The 20,607-nt window shown below is 44.3% G+C and overlaps 1 protein-coding gene across 1 annotated transcript; it reads left to right on the top strand.

Annotated features, from left to right (window-relative positions):
• Positions 1-8,242: 8,242 nt before the first annotated feature.
• On the top strand, positions 8,243-19,017 carry ETAA1 (ETAA1 activator of ATR kinase). Its single transcript, XM_053372240.1, has 6 exons — positions 8,243-8,476; positions 10,920-11,057; positions 11,852-11,928; positions 13,841-13,959; positions 14,756-16,761; positions 18,591-19,017. The coding sequence occupies exons 1-6, from the start codon at positions 8,326-8,328 to the stop codon at positions 18,701-18,703; spliced, it is 2,604 nt and encodes an 867-aa protein (XP_053228215.1). The 5' UTR covers positions 8,243-8,325; the 3' UTR covers positions 18,704-19,017.
• Positions 19,018-20,607: the final 1,590 nt, after the last annotated feature.

The raw sequence follows: 20,607 nt of genomic DNA, 5'->3' as shown, positions 1-20,607 counted from the left end.
TGCAACGCGTTGATTACCGCAATGCATTATACGTAGGGCTCTCTCTGAAGATGGTTTGGAAACTTCAGTTAGTGCAGAATGCAGCCAGGTTGCTCACTGGGGCAAGACGGTTTGAGCATACTACACCAATCCTGGTCTGACTGCACTGGCTACCAGTTAGTTTCCAGGCCCAATTCAAACTGCCGGTTTTGACCTATAAAGCCTTAATGTGCTCAGGACCACAATACCTCAATACCTCAAGTTACTGAGGTATACTAAGGTATACCGCCTCTCTGCATTTGAACCTACCTGGGCTCTGAGATCATCCTCTGAGGCCCTTCTTCATGTGCCTTTTCCATGAGATGTTTGGAGGGTGGCAAAACAAGAACGGGCCTTTTCTGCAGTGGCTCCCCATTTATGGAATGCTCTCCCCGGGGAGATTTGGCTGACTCCTAGTTACATATCTTTAGGTGCCAGGTGAACAGGCCTTTTGCTGATTAACATGTGATGCCCTTTTGAATGTGTTGTGGAAGGGGGGATTATTAGGTTGACTTTGTTTTTGTTTTTATTATGTATCATGTGTATTTGATATTGTAAATTTATGTTGTGAATCACCCTGAGATCTACAAGTACAGGGCAGTATACATATGAAACAAAGAAATTGTAGCCCTGACCAGAAGAATTTCCATGCAATACGAATGAGAACTTCTAAAGCCCGAGGACCTTCTAAAACTGTTCCTGCAAACAGAATCCTTGAGGACTGAGATCTCCTGTGAAATGTCTCTCTCCCCCCACCCCACTTCTGCCTACATCTGAGGTAGGGAGCCTGTGACCCCATAGATGTTGTTGGACTCCAACTCCCATCAGCCTCAGTCAACAAGGCCAATGGTCAAGGGTGATGAAAGCAGTACTCCAACATCTGGAGTCCCACAAGTTCCCCCATCCTTGGTTTTCTGCACTCTTTAGAATAGACATCCTACTCCATTGTGCTTCCAAGCAGCTACCCTGCTTCCCATCTTTTGTGATATCTGCCTGTCCTGCACAGACTCCTGGGTTTGCTTTGCCCTCTGGTGATCCTTTCAGTGTTCATCTGTGCTTAGAGGAAAGAAGTCCAACACAAATAAATGAAACAAAAATTTTTTTTCCTTCCAGTAGCACCTTAAAGACCAACTAAGTTAGTTCTTGGTATGAGCTTTCGTGTGCATGCACACTTCTTCAGATACACTAGAAGTGTGCATGCACACGAAAGCTCATACCAAGAACTAACTTAGTTGGTCTTTAAGGTGCTACTGGAAGGAAAAAAATTTTTTGTTTTGACTATGGCAGACCAACACGGCTACCTTTCTGTAACTGGAACAAATAAATGAATCACTCTTAGGACAGGACTATTCTACATATGCCCAAATCAGTTTAGAAATTTCTTTGCAATACAGCACAATTGCATCCTCTGTGGGGGTGGGGGGTGGTTCCAAGGATTCCACATTTATGCAAAAATGGATATTCAGTGGTACCTTGGTTTTCAAATGTAATCCGTTCCAGAAGTCCATTCGACTTCCAAAACGTTCGAAAACCAAGGCGCAGTTTCCAATTGTCGCAGGCACCCCAGAAAAAATAGCCAACAGCCGCATCGGACATTCAGCTTCCAAAATGGTTTGAAAACCAAAACACTTACTTCTGGGTTTTCAGCGTTCGGGAGCCGATTTGTTCATCAACTAAGCCTTTCAAGAACCAAGGTTCCACTGTACTCAAACCCTTGGAACTGTGCCCGCACAAACATCCCAGGGAGGCCCCAGAATGCTCTCATGAGATCTCATGGGGCCACTCAAGTTCCTGCAAGATCTGGAAAGAACTTCCTAGACCCAGCACGCAGAGACAGCCATGCTTCCAAGGGAACTGGAGAGTTTAAAAGCTATTTTTGTTTTTTTTTTAAAGAACATTTATTAAATTTTCCAATTTTTTAAACAAACAAACAAAAACAGTACAAACAAAAACATTAAAACAGACATGAAGTTCATAAATCATACTTTAAAATAACAAATTTCTCAGACCTCCTCATACTTCTCCTCCTTGTATCCCAATTAAGATTATTTGTTCAGCAAATCCTTCGTTTAAAGCATTACAGCTTATAACATTACCTTATTTTTCAAACCCTCTTTTCCCCCATCTATGTTCCTTTATATCATTACAGCTAGAAACCACTCAATTTCAATCCAACACCATTTAACTTTCCTTAATTTTACAATATTTCTGTAAGTAGTCCTTAAACTTTTTCCAATCTTCTTCAGCCGACTCTTCTCCCTGGTCACGGATTCTGCTCGTCATTTCTGCCAGTCCCATACAGTCAATCAGTTTCATCTGCCATTCTTCCAGAGTGGGTAGATCTTGCGTCTTCCAATACTTTGCGATAAGTATTCTTGCTGCTGTTGTAGCATACATAAAGAAAGTTCTGTCCTTCTTTGGCACCACTTGGCCAGACATACCCAAGAGAAAGGCCTCTGGTTTCTTCAAGAAGGTATATTTAAATACCTTTTTCAATTCATTATATATATAGTTTAAAAGCTATTTTTGCACCAAGTTTTCTTGACACAAAATGAGCTTTAAAGCTCCCCTACTTGCTTGCTTGCAACCACGCATAGTTGAAAGCACACAAGTTAAATGCATGCAAGATGCTATCTTACTGTATTTAAAAATACTTGTGATAGTGGGAGACTTCAGAAAAAAGGGGGTTCCAGTTAATTCAGCCACTGCTTGACATTCCTATCTGTTGTGTTTTTATGCTACTGTGCATTGGTCAAACTCCACACAAAAAGAATATTGGGGTGTGTGCTTTTGGGGGATAGTGTTAATTAATGCACACAACAAATGCATGGCAATATTTTGAGTGGGCTGGGGACACAAATGAACTCAGAGCTGCACAAATTACACTTGCACAGATACTCTGCAGCAAATCTGGAAATCAAACGTAGAATTCCTGAAGTATCAATCCCACTTCAGAAATGGGGGAAGTTCATCAGGAACTCCAAATGCTGGAGATCAGTTTGGATGAGAATTTTGGACACAGCCCCAGTCCTGTTTCACCAAACCACCATCAGGGGACTCTGTTCTTCTTTGGATTGAATGAATGCTGTCATTTAACAGAACATTTCCATTTCTTATTATGATGATCTTGTTGCTTTATATTTTATTAGCCCCTGCAGCAACTGTCTTTACAGTACAAAGCGAACAAGAACGGTTTCCAGGAGGAAACACCTCTGTTTCCCAGGATATAAGATTACTTTAATGGGACACTCCCATACATGTCTATTCAGAAGCAAGTCCCATTGAGCTCCATGAGGCCGACTCTTACAAAAAGGATTCTTTTAAAAACAGAAACCAAGATTATGGGTGGTGAAATATACTCTGAGTTGACAGTGGATTTCATGCTCTTTATTCAGTTCATAGTGGTGAGGAAGAATGGAAGTTCCCCCAGAATGTCTGCTTTATATACATTATTTACACAATGGGCCCCACGTGATTGGCTAATTCCGGGATTCACCTGTAGGCCAATCAGGTTGCAGATTCACTTCCACCTGGAGCTGGATTGGGTGGCTGCTGTGGACCAATCAGACTGCTGCATTCTGGACCCTATTGTTCCAGGACCAATCAGAATGCTGCATTCTGAATCCTATTGTTCTAGGACCAATCAGACTGCTGCCTTTTGGATCCTATTCAACTCAGTACATAACAGGTGGACTCCATGAGGTCCTACATTTTGCTTATACATATGTATAGGGATATGCCCCCCCCTAAAAAAACCTGGAAAATAATAAATGGTAGGTTTTTGATTATATGGAGTATTGAGGGGAAGACTGGAGGCCAGTTGAGGCTAAGCTTCCTTTCCAAGCCAGGGCCACACCTGGGATAGATACATTAGCATGACAAAAGGTTTTGTTGGCCCATCTAGCGGGAATTTTGGACCTGGGCAGACAGAGGTTGCCAAGCTGGTGGGGTGTATGTGAGGGGTTACAGGAAAGGAGCGTTTTTAGCAAGGTGTGCTGGAAAGAAGAAGAGAACAAATAAACTTTCAGCACCTAGGCTTCTAAGAGACATAAAAAAGGTGGTTATTCCACCGTCTTTTTGGGACAGCCAGGTGGTGAGGTCAAATATCATATACATACACAGACCAGAAGAATTCTCTGGAAAACTGTACACATTTTCACAATGGTGCTGTAATGATCCATCTTCACGAAATACTTCAGACACTTAACTGCAAAATTAGCTGAGTTTTTTTCTCCACTTCTGAGGGCAATGGGTATATTTCAGTCACATTTTGGTATCACGTTATGCATTTTCTGTACCTGTTTAACCTGCTGCCTGCAGGGCAATCTGTAAAAATTAACTGCCTCCTTCCGTGTTTAGGAGTAATAAAAGAAATTTTGAAAATCATGTCATTAACTGGAATCCAACAGAGCCAGTGTGGTGTAGTGGTTAAGAGCGGTAGTCTCGTAATCTGGGGAACCGGGTTCGCGTCTCCGCTCCTCCACATGCAGCTGCTGGGTGACCTTGGGCCAGTCACACTTCTTTGAAGTCTCTCAGCCCCACTCACCTCACAGAGTGTTTGTTGTGGGGGAGGAAGGGAAAGGAGATTGTTAGCCGCTTTGAGACTCCTGAAGAGGAGTGAAAGGCGGGATATCAAATCCAAACTCTTCTTCTTCTTCTTCTTCTTCTTGTGTTCTTATGGAAGGGAAAGATGGAAAGACTGCATTTATTCTGGACTCTCCCCCCCCCCCAATTTTTTAAATACTATATCACCTCTTCCTTTGGAAAGATGTATTTAAAAAATAAATTAAAAATAAAGCCAGGAATTTTAGCAGGTGAAGCTTGTCATTTAGTGGCGCAGGTGCAGAGAATAAGATGCACCTGCCTAAAGGTATACGAGTTATCGCTTCCTTAGCAAATCAGTTCATCTTCTTCCCATTGCCCACCTGCACTCCTCCTGCTGCTGTTCAGCACACCTTAGAAAAGCAGAGGTTGGAGCCTGTTACGGAAATTACTGCGGGGGGGCACATCTTTAAAGTTAAATATTACAAATATTATGCCTGAATGTATCCTTTCAACTTGACAGCTCAGGGAAGTTACCTAGCTTAAAAAATAATATAAAATCATCTCCTTTCCCAGTTTCCTCCATTCCAAAGCTATTTCCCCCTTCAAAAAGGACTCCAGGAAGTTCCCAGAGGTGACAATTGCTGGGCTCATTGTTAGCCAAAGGAAGCCAAATCTCATCACCTGACTCGCCTCAGGCTCCAGACATGCAAAGGAACTTCTATTGTACTTTTGGGTGGTGGGTACTTAAGACATATTTGTCTATGCTAATCTTATACCTGAGTCTTGCCCTGCCATGTCTGCTTATGCTAATCTTGTACCAAGGTCTTGTCTGGGCATGTTTGCCAAGGTTAACCCCTCCCCTTTTGTGACATGTCAGTGATGTAGCAATGATTTACCCAAATGATGTACCAATGATCCTGTACGAACTGTATTCTGGGATATGGTGGGAAAGTTTTAAAAGTCTTTGTCACCCCATCCTCCGGGTTCAAATTTGCTCTTTCAACCTGGACTCCTTCCTTTATTTCGCTGGACTCCTTCCTTTATTCCGCAGGGACCCGCAGGCTCTGCCCAACGAGCTGGGTGACTGAGCAGCCTCACACCTAGATTTTTCCATAACAGAGCCCCACATGTTTTATGTATGTTTGATTAGTGAGCAGGGATCTCTGCCCACTGGAAACAGATCTGTTAATGAGAATTCACACAGGGGAGTCATTGTGCATGGAGAAGGTTAACTAAGGCCTCAAATCCTATGCACACTTAACTGAGAGTAAACCCTACTGAACACACTTACTTCTGAGTAAACATGCATATAGAATCTTGCTGGAAAGGCTGTAATCCAAGGGTGGGAAACATTTGGCCCCCCAGATGTTGCTGAAATTCAGCTCCCATAGACTATTCTTGCTGGGTTTGCTGGGAACTGTAGTTCATTAACATCTGGATGGCCACAGGTTCCCCCCAAGCCTTCTGTGATCCAACACAGAGTAAGGTAAAGGTAAAGGGACCCCTGACCTTTAGGTCCAGTCATGACCGACTCTGGGGTTGCGGCCCTCATCTCGCTTTACTGGCCGAGGGAGCCGGCGTACAGCTTCCGGGTCATGTGGCCAGCCTGACAAAGCCGCTTCTGGCGAACCAGAGAAGCGCACGGAAACGCTGTTTACCTTCCCGCCGGAGCAGTACCTATTTATCTACTTGCACTTTGACGTGCTTTCAAACTGCTACGTGGGCAGGAGCAGGGACCGAGCAACGGGAGCTCACCCCGTTGTGGGGATTCGAACCGTTGACCTTCCGATCGGCAAGTCCTAGGCTCTGTGGTTTACCCTACAGCGCCACCCGCGTCCCTATACAGAGTAGAGCATCCTTAACCCTGAAAGGCTACTCAGAAACCAACTCACTGAGTTCAACGGGTTTGTACAGAAGCACAGATTTTAGGGGTTGAGCTGCAGAAAATAAAGGCATTTTCTTTAATGCATATTTGCCAGGGGAGCCCTATTAAACTCAGCTGCACTTGCTTAAAACAGTGTTTGGTATAATGCAAAGCTTAGGACTGTTTTGTAAGCAGGGGAGGGTGGCAGGTTTTAAAAAAGAAGCAAACTTCTGGGCAGTGACCCTGTCGCTGAAAGGAGAAAGATCAACGTTGGGATCCGCAGCCCCCGTTGCCTCTCCTGGCCTCAGGGGTGGGCCAGCCCCGCTTGTTATTCACCTGGACATAAAATCATAGAATTGTAAAGTTGGAAGGGACCCCAAGAGTCATCTAGTTATCTCCTGCTTGGACTACTGCAATGCGCTCTACGTGGGGCTACCTTTGAAGGTGACCTGGAAACTACAACTAATCCAGAACGCGGCAGCTAGACTGGTGACTGGGAGTGGCCGGCAAGACCACATAACACCAGTCTTGAAAGACGTACATTGGCTCCCAGTACGTTTCCGAGCACAATTCAAAGTGTTGGTGCTGACCTTTAAAGCCCTAAACGGCCTCCTTCCAGTATACCTGAAGGAGCATCTCCACCCCCATTTTTCTGCCTGGACACTGAGGTCTAGCACTGAGGGCCTTCTGGCGGTTCCCTCACTGTGAGAAGCCAAGTTACAGGGAACCAGGCAGAGGGCCTTCTCGGTAGTGGCACCCGCCCTGTGGAACGCCCTTCCACCAGATGTCAAAGAGAACAACAACTACCAGACTTTTAGAAGACATCTGAAGGCAGCCCTGTTTAGGGAAGCTTTAAATGTTTGATGTATTACAGTATTTTTGTATTACAAAAATATGTTTTGTATTACAAAAAAAATTATGTTTGATGTATTACAGTATTATTGGGACACGGGTAGCGCTGTGGGTTAAACCACAGAGCCTAGGACTTGCTGATCAGAAGGTCGGTGGTTCGAATCCCTGCGACAGGGTGAGCTCCCGTTGCTCGGTCCCTGCTCCTGCCAACCTAGCAGTTTGAAAGCATGTCAAAGTGCAAGTAGATAAATAGGTACTGCTCCGGCAGGAAGGTAAACAGCATTTCTGTGCGCTGCTCTGGTTCGCCAGAAGCGGCTTAGTCATGCTGGCCACGTGACCCGGAAGCTGTACGCCGGCTCCCTCGGCCAATAAAGCGAGATGAGCGCCACAACCCCAGAGTTGGTCACAACTGGACCTAGTGGTCAGGGGTCCCTTTACCTTTATTACAGTATTTTAATTTTTTTGGGAAGCCGCACAGAGTGGCTGGGGAATCCCAGCCAGATGGACGGGGTATAAATAAATTATTATTATTATAATTATTATTATTATTATTATCGAACCACTTGCAGTGCAAGGATCTCAATATGTGGTCCCTCATTCAGTGTGAAACCATACTGACCCTGCTTCGTTTCGCAAATGTACTAGCAGTTTCATTGCTGCACCACCAGGAGGGCACGGTACACTGCAGTTGCACATGGAAGCTCCACTCCAAGAGAGACCTGGCATCTATTAACCTGTGTCCGAGTCCCTCCCTTAAAGCCTTTGAGGCTGACCCCACCCCACATCCCGCAGGGTTCACTGAGAGGAGAGTGGCCCCTTTAAGAAAAAGAGCTGCCTCACTACTGGACGCGACGCCCGCCGCGCGCACATCCGAACGCTCACTGGCTCCTCTTCCTCCAATCCGCTTAGCTTAAGTCCTGACCAATTGCGGCTCCCGGAGAGCTGGCGTCGACCAATCAGCGCCGGCTAGTGACGCCGTCCAAAATGGCGGCGCCGTGAGTTTTGGGCGCGCTTCGCGGGGGGAAGCGGCGCCGCGGGGATCTTATATGGCGGCTAAGCGTCGGAAGGCGGCGGCCAGAGCGGAAGGGGAGGATTTTCGCCTCCGGAGCCCCGTGAAGCGGAGCAGCAGCAGGCGGCGGAGACCCGCCGAGGGCGCCCAGGATGGAGAGAGTCCCCGCGGGCAGCGAGGCTCCGAGGGTGAGGCTCCGTGGGGGGACGAGAGCCCCTTGTCCCCGCGGGTCCCCCGAGGCACCGACCTCCTCGGCGGGTCCCGCCTGCCTCGGCGTCACCTCCGCGCCCTCACCAAACGGCAGCCGCCCTTGGCTGAGCGGGAGTTTACTCCCGAGTAAGCAGCACGTAGGCAGAGCATCCCACGAAAAGGGTCTCTTACTCTTCCCCTGCCAAAGCCCCCGGTGCCATCCTGGCACGTGCATTCCTCACGGGCGGGGGGGAAAAATAATATTAGCCTCATTGTATAGCTCGGGGTGGGATAGCCGTGTGTGTTGTTTAAGGCGAAAGCCCGCAAGGGGCTTGTGCCTTAAAAGACTTCCCTACAGATATATGTGTGTGTGTGGGTATGTAAGTATATGCGCGCACACACACACACACACACACACATATATATATACAGTATATACAGTCATACCTCGAGTTGAATGTGTTTCGAGTTGAGCGCGTTCGAGTTGCGCTCTGTGGCAACCCGGAAGTAACGGAGCGCGTTACTTCTGGGTTTCGCCGCATGCGCAGACGCTCAAAATGACGGCACGCGCATGCGTGGAAGCGGCGAAACACGGCACGTGCAGACGCGCCGTTGCATCTTGCGTTCCGTTTGGGATGCGGACGAGGCTCCGGAACGGATACCGTTCGCATCCCGAGGTACCACTGTGTGTGTGTGTGTGTGTGTGTGTGTGTGTGTGTATATATATACACACACACACACATATATATATATATACATACACACAGCCACACACACACATATATATACACACACACACCCATAGCCACCCACCCACATATATATATATATACACAAACACACCCACCCACATATGTACACCCACCCACACATATGTACACCCACCCACACATATGTACACACACTCTCAGTGTGGTTCACAGAACAAATTCACCACGACACCTGCTAGCCTTTACCAGCCGGGTGCCCTCCAGATGTTTTGCATTATACAAGGCCCCCGGTTTGCTTGCTGGTTGTAACGGAAGCAGGAGCCTGAAGCCAATTGAGATCACATGGTTGGGAAAGGCTGGTCTGTGCTGCAGTAGTTTTGTAAGTCTTTTAAGAGGCTTCAGCACTCTTTGCGCGTTAATACGTAGAACCCATGCAGAAGAGCCTATGTGCCCGAAGGAAAGAGCGCTTCCTGGCACCTAGAATAATAATAATAATAAAAATCTCGTGCAAATGCTAAGGGACACTTGCAGATCAGTTTTAATTCGAAATTCATAGTTGCTTGTTGCTGCCCTCGATTGAAAGGTGCCCATTGACCCACAAATGCCTCTCTTGGGAAAACGGCAGACCCTCCCAAGCTACAGTTCATAAACATCTTGGTTATTAAAAACTGAAGCCAGCACTGAAGAACAAAAGGTTATAAAAATAGGAGTTGCACATGTGCTTTGATATGCTGAACAACAACAAGTTTATTAGGTGGTTTTCCAAGACCCCCAGCAATTTTCAAGTGATTCATGAAAAGCTTGAGAACCATTGTTTTAAAAAGCAAGCGTTGCAAAATGCTACAGTAAGAGAGGAGAGAAAAGAGAAGACTAGCTGGTGTCCTATTGATTGATTGTGGCAGCTGTGTTGGTATATTGCCCCCTCAGGTGCAATATTTGTCCATATTGCCATGGAGGTAGACACCAGTGTACTTATCAAGAAACTACTCTCATCACAGAGCCTTACTCTGTGAATTATCTTCCAATAATGTTACTAGACCTGCAGGATAATTCACTGGTTTTATGTGAATAGATTGCAGCCCGCTGTACAAGCATGTATATATTTTTGCCTCTGACCCAGCTTTCCACTGCCATGTAGTCCTTGGAAGGCTGCCCTTCCTCGGGCCGATAAAAGTCCATCCAGTCCCCACTGCCTGGTCTGCATTTTAGAATCATAAAATTGTAGAGCTGGAAATGTAGTATTCCTGGACTTGGGCCTAGAAAGTTAACATCTTCTAAGAATCTGGGCTGCACTTTTGTTCTTTCAAAATGGCAAATGGCTTCTGCAATTATGTAGCGCTCCAGGGAAGCCAATGTGATTGGTCCTCAATCAAACATTTAGGATGGGGCAGAAGAAAACTGATTGAACCCTTCTGTAGCTCAGTGGTAGAACACCTGTGTCGCTGAGCAAGGGATCCCAGGTTCAGTCCCAGTATCTTCAGGCACAGGTGGGAAAGACTTGTGTCTGAAACCCTGGAGAGCCGGCGCTCAGTGTAGTCAGCACTCAGCTAGATGGACCAGTGGTCTGACTTTATCTAAGACAATTTCCTGTGTTGATAAATATTGCCTGCATTGGTAAATCTGCTCCAATCAGTTTCACATCTTGAACTGCTTTATTAGGGTGCAGAAATCGCATGTAACAGTTTTGCTTATTTATACAGAAGTGTTTTTGTCTGTGCATGTATTCACACAGAAACAAGTTCATATAAGACTCCGAAAAGAAAGCTGCCTGCCAGTTCACGTTTGCCTATATTTAGTTCTCCTTCAAATGAAACTGATGTACAGCAAGAAATCTTCTGGGATCCTCAGTCACCAAGTGCATATAAGCTAGGTATCTACTTATTATCATTCTTATTTCACATCTGCCTTATTTATATCAGGATTTAATCATTTGGGAATATATGGTGAGAGACCTAAATGGTCAAGTGCCAGTTTGTCTGAAGGGTCACCTGTTTCTGTATGCACTTGTCTAATCAAAAACTTCAGCCAAGGGCCTGCTGTTGGCACCCCTAACTTCAGAGGGGAAGTGAGTAGCATCAAGGAGTTGGGCTATCTTTGTGCTGGTTCCCTGGTTGTAGAACTCATTCTGTAGGTTCTTTCACTAGGGTGCTATAGGGCTGGTATCTGGGTGCTAATTAAAAATAAAGAAAACTTGTCTTTTTCCCTCTTCAAGTATCTAGATACTTAAGTAAACTTAAGTATCTAGGTACTTGATTTTTAGGAGATGCAAGTGGGACTGCAACAAAATGTTGCAGTGTATCCACCATCAAAGCGTCTGCTGGTCTTCAATGTACTTTCCAAACAGGGCATTCCACTCTCTCAATGCTGATTCTTGTCAAATGGCATTTTAATTGCGGATTGGATTGATATTTTGTATAGTATTTGTAAACTGCCTTAGAGATCTTGTGACTGAAAAATGGAAGAGAAGATTTACCAACTTTGATTTCCTATTCCAACTCTGGAGCACATTGTTTTAATTTTTTTACTGCCATCACACTATAAATTCTGTTATGTAGGAAGTCATACACTTAAATATTTGCAGGGGCTAGTCTGCTTCTAAGTTACAGAAATTTACATTGTCCAGTGATTAGCAGTTGCTAGAAAGGTTTTTGTTTTGTTTTTCAGGCAATGGACAAAAGAAGCAGTTGGTTAGCGGGCATACGGTAGAGATTTCAGAAATTGTTAATCGAATTGCTCCACATGTAAGTATTACTTCCTAAGGTAACGCTGCATAGTCCCAACCCATTTTCTTTCTTTTGCAGAAACAGTCTTCATTGTGAAAGGTGTTTCTTCTTGAGAAATTCTAATGTCTGTATAGTTAGAAAGGAAACTTGGATAAAAGTAAACCATACCTACAAATTGAAGTAGTGTAGAGTTAACTGATGTTATCATTAATATTAGCATGTAGCTTTTCACTTTAGGAGATATAAGTGAGACCTGCAACCAACCATTGCAGTGCTTTCTCTTTCTTAACAAGGAGGACTCTTGTTCAGAGTTCTAGCCAGCTATTCCCTCATTAACAATCAGCATTCTGTGGTTACTGCTCATTCTTGGTTCTCAATTGGGCTTTTGATGCGGGGTGCCCTCTTCGGTTTGTTTTTTCATCTTTGTTTTCCCCCAAAGCATAGTGTTTCTTTAACCCTGTCAGCAGCCACAACCTGGCTTAAGTATTAAAGGGAGTGGGTTGTATCCAGCATTGGTCATAGTCAGAGTGAAGCCATTGGAATTAATGGAAATCGCTAACTTGGATCCATAAATTTCACTGGGTTTACTCTGAGTAGAACCTAGTGGGATACAACCCAATAGTACTAGCAGACTACAAGAAAGAAAAGAGTTGCAGGGGCCATGAAACATGACTGCCCTCTCTTCACACTCAAATCTGCCTAATTACCCAGAGCAAGAGTACAAGGCAAGCAGAGGATGCTGTTCCATCTCCTCACTCTTGTCATTTCTTGCATGCTCATAGAAACGGGATGTGAACAGGCAGTAACAGCAAGGAGGAGAAGGACCAGAAGGCTCCAGAGAGTGGCACCAAGCCCTCTGCAGCGTTGTAGACCTTGGCATCAATGTCTACTCACTGCACTTTGTGCTCAAGAACTGATGGCGTTCTCTTCCTTCGCTTCTACCCAGTTTCAACCTGAAGTATAACAGTATTTCCCCCCCAACTGTGGCTCCTAAGTTATGCAGCATCCTCCATAGAGAGACCCACCTGTCCACGTCATTGCTTGGTTTTCAGCTGGCAGCGGGGATGTGGCTTTTTAAGGAGGATTTTGGAGTGGGGTAGTTGAATCTCTGTTCTATGGACGTACTCTGCAGTCATTTTGAAATTTTGCCCTTGGTATTTTTCTGTTGTTGGCTGTGTCTCTTGGAGTAGGATATTATTTAGAGGGTTTTGTTGGGGGTGGTTGTTGCTGTTGTCAATATTAAGTTTTGTATCTTTATTTTAGATCTTATTATGATTTAAGCGGAAATTGTTTAATTTAGTTGTGTACAGTGGTACCTCAGGTTACATATGCTTCAGGTTACATATGCTTCAGGTTACATATGCTTCAGGTTACATATGCTTCAGGTTACATATGCTTCAGGTTACAGACTCCACTAACCCAGAAATAGTGCTTCAGATTAAGAACTTTGCTTCAGGATGAGAACAGAAATTGTGCTCCGGCGGTGCAGCAGCAGCAGGAGGCCCCATTAGCTAAAGTGGTGCTTCAGGTTAAGAACAGTTTCAGGTTAAGAACATACCTCTGGAATGAATTTAGTACTTAACCCGAGGTACCACTGTACTTTTGATATTTTGATTATTTGTGACTACTTTTGTTATGTTTATAACTATAACTTTTTTCCATGTAAGCCACCTTGAGCATGGTTTGAACTATGAAAAGAAGGCATACAAATAAAATTAAGTTTGTATTGGTGGTAATGCCTGGATTATGTTAATAGTATTGTTATTATTATTACTACAGTTACTATTGCTACTTCTTGATGAGAAAAGCAGAATATGAATGTTGTAATAAATAAATGCTTTTAAAAATAGTTTTGAAAGCTGGTACAATTGATAGATACTCATGTTTAATAACATCCAAGGTGTTCACATATTTGATTCTTACTGTTCAGGATGAAAAACCAGCCTGCTCTGAAGGATCTCTTCTTGGGTTTTGGATTGGTGATGATGCAATTCCCTGTACTCCTGGAATGCCAAAAGTACGGTGTAGAACAAAAGTAAATGGCGCAAGGTGTGTTTTATTCCAAAATGAATTCTTTCAGAATGGTAATTAAATCCACGAAACTTGTAGATATTGTAACCTAAAAGAGATTGATTTCCCTCTTCACAATGGTAGCTCCATGATTATGAAACACTCTGCTGGTGAAGATCTACTGTCCTTCCTCTATATCTGCTATTAGACTGCAATACAGTACAGTGGTACCTCGGGTTACAGACACTTCAGGTTACATACGCTTCAGGTTACAGACTCCACTAACCCAGAAATAGTACCTCAGATTAAGAATTTTGCTTCAGGATGAGAACAGAAATCGTGGTTAAGAACAGTTTCAGGTTAAGAACGGACCACCGGAATGAATTAAGTTCTTAACCCGAGGTACCACTGTACATGCTTAGTTAGGAGTAAGTCACATTGAACTTTATTGAACTTCAAGCTGTTGGACAGTTAGTGAAAACCTTATAGTTTGAGGCCATTTTTAAGATAGAATTTAGGCTTGTAATTATCTTCTATCTGCTTTTAATTGTCGTTGCTGTCTTACTTTAATTACTTTCATTTGCTTATCAGATACTGTGGTTTTAGGTTGTTTGATGGTGATTGGTTGATTGATTTCATTTTGTAATCCTGTGCTTTTATTTGTAAGCTGCTTTGAATACCCTTAGAAAAGTGGGGTAAAATAATGAACTGAAGAGTAAAAAAATGTGCCTCATTTGAGGTACACTGTATGTTTTCTTATAGCTATAAAACAAGCAAGCCATTTCAAAATGCATTGTGTTCCTAATGCATTTTCACCTTCTGCTCATTCTCCTAGAGGACTTCAGTTGAGAAACAGAGAAGAGGAGCTTATGAAGTTGGCAAAGCAATTTGATAAAAGCATGACTGATGCAATCCAGGATCAAAGTGCTCCATGCCATAATAGCCACATTTTATCAGAGGCAATGATATCAGTTGAACATCAAGATGAAGCACAGATGGAAAATCAGCAGCACTTCCTTGGAGAGCATCCCCAAACTGATGATGTCTTGCCCTTTGGAGAAGTTAAGAAGAGTGCCGGGACAGTTGAGCACTGTGAAAACAGCAGCCAGAAGTCCATAGATCTTGATGCTGAAGGAGCACTCAATGCTCTCTTTGATGGCCCTACCCAGCAATGTAGTGGTCAGCTGAGCGAAGGCCTGTCAGATTGCTCATTGAACGATAGTTTGCTAGAGGAAGGGTGCCTTCCAGTTGAATTCATAGCTGTTACTGAATCTGTGATTGAAGATGCACATCAGAGACAAGATTCATCACCTGCTACGAGATCTATGGAACACTTGCCTGCTGAAAAAGCTAAAGTGGCTTCTGAACAAATGGTTCCAAGTGCAGTCTCTTCTGAGATAGAATCTGTTGTCTCAAATAAGCTTGATGGGATTGTGGGTGATGATTTTGATGACTGGGGTGCTGATTTGCTGCCAGACGATTCATTTCTAATGCAAATTACTCAGAACCCTGAAGTGATCAATGTTCCACAAAATACTTTAGCTCATACCTCTAATGAAACCAGTGAAACAAAGGAAGGAACTATAGATTCTGAGAAACCTTACGGTGCCCATTGTGCAGTTTTAAATTCCTCTAACAGTGTTCCGGCATCACATGCTGTTGAAAAGCAAAGTGTTAAGATAGGAAAGGCAAAGGGTGTCCTGCATGATGATTGTAATTTAAAACCCAATAAACTAAATTCCGTTTCTAAAAGTCAAAACAAAATTTCTGCTTCAGTGAAACCTGAAAAGGAGAGTATATGGGAAGGCTTTACTCAACTAAAATCTGCCACTCGAACCAGTTCTTCTGAAAAAAAATCTGCTTTTTCGGTACATTCTGATGTCCCTGTATTACGGACTGAAAAATACAGAAGTGGTATGCACAGTATATGCCATCAGTCATCTACGGTTTCTGCCAGTAGAAGGCCTCACGACCTAAGGAAAGTGGCTAAGCAAGTCAGCACAGGTCATCTAAAGCAGATGGAAGTGACAAAGAAGAATGTGTTTTCATTTGATGATTGGAACGAGCCCAGGTTCTCGGATCAAGTTTTAGAATTGTTTTGTGATTCCGATAGCCTTTGGGGCACAAGCTGTGATGATGCTGATGACGACGACTTGCTTTATCAAGTCTGTGGGGATGTAGAAAAAACTAGTCTGAGCCAAGTTCCGGTGAAAGAGAATGAAAAAGCTAAATTGGTGATAGGAAATGCTTCCAGGTTAGAGGTTGTTTCTTGCCTTTCAGGACCCACGCAAGAACTTTCTAACGTCCCACAGCCTCAAAAGAGCCGTATGGGCAGGAAAACCTTCTCGTTCCATGCTCCTGCTACAGCTACAACACTACGTATGAACGAGAGCTGCTCAGATACTTCTGACAAGCACAGGTGGGCACAGTGTAACACGGACAGCATAAACAGTGTTCCAGGGAAACTCAATAGGTCAAGTTCAGTGCCTGGAGACTGTTTCACTTCTGTAACTGACTCAACTACTCTCTCAAATATGTGTCTGAGTGTTAATAATATACGGTGGCAGAAGGACCTGTGCCATGTAAGCAAAGTACAAAATAGTGGCAGTATTAATCAAGTGCCAGCTGAGAAATCAAAGTGTGCGTTCAGGAAGAGCTATAGTTCCCAAGACCTAGGAATGGACCATAAAAATGTAAATGCAGGCAACCTTTCAAGAACAAATGTAGCATTGGGGGAAAGCAAGAACCCACCAAACGTCCTGCTGCAGACAGTGAAGCAGCTGAACACAAAGCCAGTCTTTAAGAGGCACCTCTCTGAGTGTTTCTCCCAGTCTGAAACAGGTAGGTTTCAGAATAGCAAGCTGACTGTTAGTTTAGATTTCATTTTAAGCATAAATGACTGGAAAGGTTTTCAGGGTCAGCTGATGTCTTTTTAGGCAGTCCTGAAAAACAAGATCTCAAAATTATTTCCTTATTCCCCTGCTCACGTGTTGACACGTGATATCCATCAAAGAGACGTAAGATTTCTGAAATTCTTTGGTTTTTTGAAGCTCAGCGGCTTGGTTCACACAAAACATTGAGCCAACTATGGTTTGTTTGTATATCCAAACCTACCCCTGGCAACTTAACTATGGTTTATTTCTAGACAACAGATCAGAATATGAAACAGAAGTCACCAGACCCTTATATATAGTGAGATGGTGGGGAGGGGTATTACAGTGGTGCCCCGCAAGACGAACGCCTCGCAAGACGAAAAACCCGCTAGACGAAAGGGTTTTCCGTTTTGGAGGCGCTTCGCAAAACGAATTTCCCTATGGGCTTCCTTCGCAAGATGAAAGCCCATAGGGAAATCTCCGGGACAGCGGGGAAGCGCAGCGCGTCTTCCCCACTGTCCTCGGACCTCCTCCAAAGGCTGGCGGGGCGGAGAGACCTCCTCCCGCCGCCAGCCTTCGGAAGGCTGCTCCGAAGGCAGGCGGGGGGGGGGGCGGAGAGACCTCCTCCCGCCGCCAGCCTTCGGAAGGCTGCTCCGAAGGCAGGCGGGGGGGGGGGCGGAGAGACGCTGCGCTGCCGCCCGCCAGCATTTTAAAAGCCCCCGGGACAGCGGAGACTTCTCCGCTGTCCCGGGGGCTTTTAAAATGCTGGCAGTCGGGAGGAAAGCCCTCCTATCCCCGGAGCTTGCGGGGTGGGAGGTGGGGAGAAGGGCTTTTCTTCCCACCGCCAGCCTTCAGAACAGCCTTCTGAAGGCTGGCGGTGGGAAGAAAAGCCCTTGTCCCCCCCCCCCCAGCCTTCAGAAGAGGTCGGGGGACAGACTGTCCCCGGACCTGGTCTGAAGGCAGTTTCCATAGGAACGCATTGATTGATTTTCAATGCATTCCTATGGGAAACCGTGCTTCGCAAGACGAAAAACTCGCAAGAAGAAAAAACTTGCGGAACGAATTAATTTCGTCTTGCGAGGCACCACTGTACTCAGGTTTACGTCAACAGGTTTACCATGCCTATCAGCCAATCACCCATTCCCACCACCCTTCTGAGTAATACCCCTCCCCACCCTCTCACAATATATAAGGGTCTGGCGACTTCTGTTTCAGTGTATCTGAAGAAGTGTGCATGCACACGAAAGCTCATACCAATAACAAACTTAGTTGGTCTCTAAGGTGCTACTGGAAGGAATTTTTGTACTATTGTGGGTTACTGATGCAAATAAATGTTTTGCTAGGTTATCGTGTCCCAGTCTTGCAACTTCAGGTTATGTCTTCGCCCCCATCAACCTTTGTTACCATATTTGTTTAAAACTCACATTATATGTGATCCATACTTTTGTAAAACCCAGGTAGTTTCTCTTCCCAATTTTCACTATTCCCTTTTCTGATATTGGACAGTACCTTGGATTCCGATTCCTAATCATTCAATTGGTAGAGTATGAGAATTAATATCAGGTTCATGGTTTTGAGGGGGTTGGACTAGATGATCCTCATGGTCCATTCCAACTCTGTTTCTGTAATTTATGATCTAATTGAAGAGCTGGCTTACAAATGTATTGGAACCATCAACCTTCACTTTGCTCGATGGACTTTTGTATTTGTTGCATTAATGCATTGAAAGACAAGCCTTACTACCTTCAGATCATGACGCTTAATAATTTAGTTACTAATGCATGTCTACTTTTGCAGAACAGAAAAGCAGAAAGTGTTCTCAGGAAGAAATTGCAAGGAAAAAGCAAGAAGCTCTTGAGCGGAGAAAATGGAAAATGCAGGCACTGCTCAAAAATACAGCACCTACCTGAGCTGGCAGATTTGGAAATGGAGGAGTTGTCAGAAGATGGGCAGGAGAATAATCAAAGACACTAAGCAGACATTATTACTCTGTCCTTCTACCTATTTTTTTCACCTTGCTCTGTCAGGATTCTTAAACGAAATACCGATAACTAACAAGCAAGGAGCTGGCATATTTTGTTTTGAGTTTTGAAACACTATTGTTTACATCTGTGAATGGCTTTTCTGGTACTCAGTTATTTTGCTTAACAAGAAGTTTGGCCTCAACTGTGCCATGTCAAAGATGTGACAGTTTTTATCTGGGAATATGTGAAAAGTCCAGTGTCTCAAGAATAGCAGTCTTGTTGCAAACCCTTTCCCAATACAAAGCAACTCCTATGCCATTTATTCTGGGGCTTTTGTTGGCATTGTTTCAAACAGAGCAGTTAGTGGCATGTAGCCATAGAATAAATAAAAAACTGCCATGTTTCGCCTAGACATCTATTCACAGCTCAAGACCATTTTTATTTTTGGGTTGCCACAGCAGTATAAGGGGAAAGTGATTTTTTTATTTTGTGAACAGACAGTACAACGAAGGAAAGTTTTCTAAGATTTATTTATCTTTGTAAATTACGTATACTTTGTAAAATGTGATTAAAAACGGCAACTGCTTCTATCACTTTGCTCTTTTCAGATCCATAAGTGGGAAACGCTTTATATAAACAATCAGCATCATGCTCCCTGCCAGGAAGTTGTGCTACCTACATTATGTGGCGAGCTCCAGTAGATGAACTCTTACAGCCCAGCTGGGGAAATTATGGGCCTCCAGATGTTTTTGGACTACAATTCCCATCATCCCTGACCATTGGCCATGCTGCCTGGGGCTGATGGGAGTTGGAGCCCAACATCTGGAGGCCCATAGGTTCCCTATATCGACAGCAAAGTCTGTAAGCAACAAAATGTTTTACAGCAGTAATAATAATAAATTTATTATTGGTACCCAGCCCGTCTGACTGGGTTGCTCCGCCACTCTGGGAGGCTTCCAACATACTTAAAAACCAGCATCCTTGACCACTGGCTGACTACCCCTCACTAGCTTGGGCTGATGGGAGTTGGGGTCCACCAGTAGCTTGAGGGTCTATAGGCTCCCTACCTGTGGTTTAGTACTTGTGAGTTCTAGCCTCTGGCTAATGATTTGCCCTAACCTGGAGCAGGCTGTTCTGCACACAGGAACCTAGCGTAGATGGGTGAGAAGAATCCTTAGTGGTCTCAAGCTCTATAGCAACAGGGTTCAAATTCATTAGTTAGGAATAATGTTGGGGGGGGGGAGAAATGGGGGGGGGGAGCTTGTACACTTTCAGGGATCCTCACATTCATAGTTTAACTTAAGGGCACATAGTTAGGTGGTTACAGAGTATGGCTTCTCTGCTATCTTCCTACTGCTAGGTGGGAAAAGGATTTTTACGATTACATATAGGAAACTCAAATCTGGAGTCATCGTCCCCCAACCTTCTAGAGCAGATTTATGGGGCTCATGGGGAGAGGAAACGGGATGTCTTGTGCAGGTAGAGGTCCTTGTGTGAATGGAACAACTTAGTTTGGATACAACCCTAGTTTTTAACAATCTGTTGGCCAACTTGTATTCAAGAATTTAATTTAATGATGAATTAATTTTAAGGAAAATATGTGGCATTGTGAATAAGCCTCAATCATTTCGCTCCATATGATAGTCTAAACGATTTGGGTTGAAATGTGATAGCCCTCCCTATCTATTTTATTATAGGGCTGGTTAGCCTAGCCTTCACCAATTTTGTGACCTCCAGATGTTTGAGAGTAGACGATAACTCCTATCAACCGCAGCCCGCATGGCCAATAGTCAGGAATGATGGGAGATGTAGTCCAACAGCATCTGGAGGGCACCACGTTGCAGAAGGCT

Source organism: Podarcis raffonei, chromosome 2, assembly GCF_027172205.1.
Source record: "Podarcis raffonei isolate rPodRaf1 chromosome 2, rPodRaf1.pri, whole genome shotgun sequence".
In the NCBI taxonomy this organism is placed as follows: Eukaryota; Metazoa; Chordata; class Lepidosauria; order Squamata; family Lacertidae; genus Podarcis; species Podarcis raffonei.
Note: the sequence above shows the minus strand (reverse complement) of the source record. Positions and strands in the feature narration are given on the sequence as shown.